Source organism: Octopus sinensis, unplaced genomic scaffold (assembly GCF_006345805.1).
Source record: "Octopus sinensis unplaced genomic scaffold, ASM634580v1 Contig00387, whole genome shotgun sequence".
Classification (NCBI taxonomy): Eukaryota; Metazoa; Mollusca; class Cephalopoda; order Octopoda; family Octopodidae; genus Octopus; species Octopus sinensis.
This window is the reverse complement of record NW_021823912.1, coordinates 5001-7500: the sequence shown is the minus strand read 5'-3', so window position 1 is coordinate 7500 and position 2500 is coordinate 5001. Positions and strand designations below refer to the sequence as shown.

The following is a 2500-nucleotide window of genomic DNA, read 5'->3' as shown; positions in this document are numbered from 1 at the left end:
TTCCCGGCCAGTTACGGAGAAGATCGGTGTTGACGGCACCTGCAATAGAAAGAAATGAAGAAGAGATGTAAAAAAAAAACCTGAAAAGACAGAGGTACGTGACGATGACAGGTGACGATGACAGGTGACGGTGTCTTGTATTTCATTTGTTTCTTTTGTGCTGTTCGCAAAAAAAGTTCGTATTCCATGTTTTCTTATTTCGTATTTCATGTTGTTTACGTTTTATGGGGTCTTATACTGATATATGCATATATAGATATATATGTAAGTATATATATATATGCAATTATATATATTATTTATATATATATATATATATATAAGCTCTACTTAACGTATTGAATGTATTTTTCTCTCGAATTATATGAGTGTGTGTGTGTGTGTGTCTGTGTGTTTGTCTCTGTGTTCGTGTGTGTGTATGTGTGTGCGCATGTACTTGCGTGTATGTGTGTGGACGGGTATACAGAGAGAGAAAATAAATGAGCAGGAGAAAGATCTACCTTTCAGAAACACAAAATTTAATTAGGCAGGTAAATAAGACAGACAGACAGACAGACACAGACAGACAGACAGACAGGTAGGCAGGCAGGCAGACAGACAGACAGATAGATAGATAGATAGATAGATAGATAGATAGATAGATAGATAGATAGACAAATATATAGATCGATAGATAGATAGATCGATAGATAGATAGATAGATAGATAGATAGATAGATAGATAGAGAGATAGATATGCAAGTAGAGATGCATGTAGAGAAAGAGAGAGGGGGGGGGAGGAGAGGTACTGACTCAATACTGGAGGTAATTATGCAAATGCTGCAGGTGCAACAGCAACGTACCTGGGTGGACAGCAAATGTCCAGATCACTTCAGAATAGTAGCGTCTGTGAAGTTCCAAAGTGAGGATTGCCAAAGCCATCTTACTTCGTGCGTATGCTCTGTAGATGCCGTAGCTTTCATGCATGGCCAAGTCGTTGAAATCGAGTTTGCCACTCTGGTAAGAATCCGAAATAACGTTGATGATACGGCTGGGTGCGTTTTTGTGGAGTTTCTCCACGAGCAACTTGGTCAAGTAGAAATGGCCCAAGTAGTTTACGCCGAAACTTTTCTCGATATGGTCGCTGGTCGTTGATTTAGGGCCCATGTAAGCTGTTAATGATTAGGTAAAAAATAAATAAATAATAATAATTAGAAACGAACGAAAAAAAAAACAAGGGAGAAAATGTTTGAATATGTTATATTTGAAAAAAAAAATATCAGTAAAAAATGTTTAGAGTATGGAAGCACTCCGTCGGTTACGACGACGAGGGTTCCGGTTGATCCGAATCAACGGAACAGCCTGCTCGTGAAATTAACGTGTAAGTGGCTGAGCACTCCACAGACACGTGTACCCTTAACGTAGTTCTCGGGGATATTCAGCGTGACAGAGAGTGACAAGGCCGGCCCTTTGAAATACAGGTACAACAGAAACAGGAAGTAAGAGTGAGAGAAAGTTGTGGTGAAAGAGTACAGCAGGGATCACCACCATCCCCTGCCGGAGCCTCGTGTAGCTTTAGGTGTTTTCGCTCAATAAACACTCACAACGCCTGGTCTGGGAATCAAAACCGCGATCCTACGACCGCGAGTCCGCTGCCCTAACCACTGGGCCATTGCGCCTCCACTAAGGGTGGGTGTTACTGCAGCTTTTAGCCCCAGGAGATCATCGTCTCCAGCTGGCTTTAGGCATACTTTCTGTGCCCTTATGGTATTTGCAAAGGGAGGTCATCTCTCTCTCGTAAACCTAAGTGACACGAGAAACTGCAGTCCGTGCGTGTCACTTAGGTTGACGAGGGAGGGATGACCTCCCTTTGCAAATACCATAAGTGCACAGAAAGTGTGCCTAAAGCCAGCTGGAGACGATGATCTCCCGGGGCTAAAAGCTACAGTAACACCCACCCTTTGTGGTTAGCCATATTGAGATGGCTAGTATACTTTACGTTGTCGAGCAGTTACTGTTTACATCTCGTTCAGAGATTTATTATTGCTTGCAAATGTTTAGAATATTTTTTTAAATACGTAAAAATATTGTGTGTGTATGTGTGTGTATGTGTGTGTATGCGTGTGTGCGCGCGTGCGCGGCATTTCGTCCGTCTTTACATTCTGAGTTCAAATTCCGAGGTCGACTTATCTTTTCATCCATTTGAGGTTGATAAAATAAGTACCAGTTGAGCGTTGGGATCGATGCAATCGACTTGACCCCCTCCCCCAAAATAGCAGGCCTTGTGCCTATAATAGAAATGATTATTATCATAATTATTAGTCAATTGGTTAACCAGTTAGCCTATTAAGTAATCGATTGTTTCATTAATCATTCAGTCAGTCAGTCAATCAATCAATCACTCAGATTTGTCAAAGTCTTTTACATTGCCATTTGCGATGTCATTAATGCCATGCCCTCTCTACCTCAGCACTGTCTAAAGACAGAAAGACAGGCAATTAGACCCGCAGAAAATCTCTCC

General features: G+C 41.5%; 1 protein-coding gene across 1 annotated transcript in view; it reads right to left on the bottom strand.

The window, feature by feature from the left end:
• LOC115226902 (retinol dehydrogenase 12) overlaps positions 1–2500 on the bottom strand; it is a 4021-nt gene that overhangs the window by 390 nt on the left and 1131 nt on the right. Inside the window, exons 2-3 of the mRNA XM_029797884.2 lie at positions 843–1151; positions 1–39 (exon numbers count right to left, since the gene is read on the bottom strand). The exon at positions 1–39 is cut by the window's left edge and continues 390 nt beyond it. Of these exons, the coding sequence (XP_029653744.2) occupies positions 1–39; positions 843–1151 (348 nt within the window). The remainder of the gene's footprint in view (positions 40–842; positions 1152–2500) is intronic.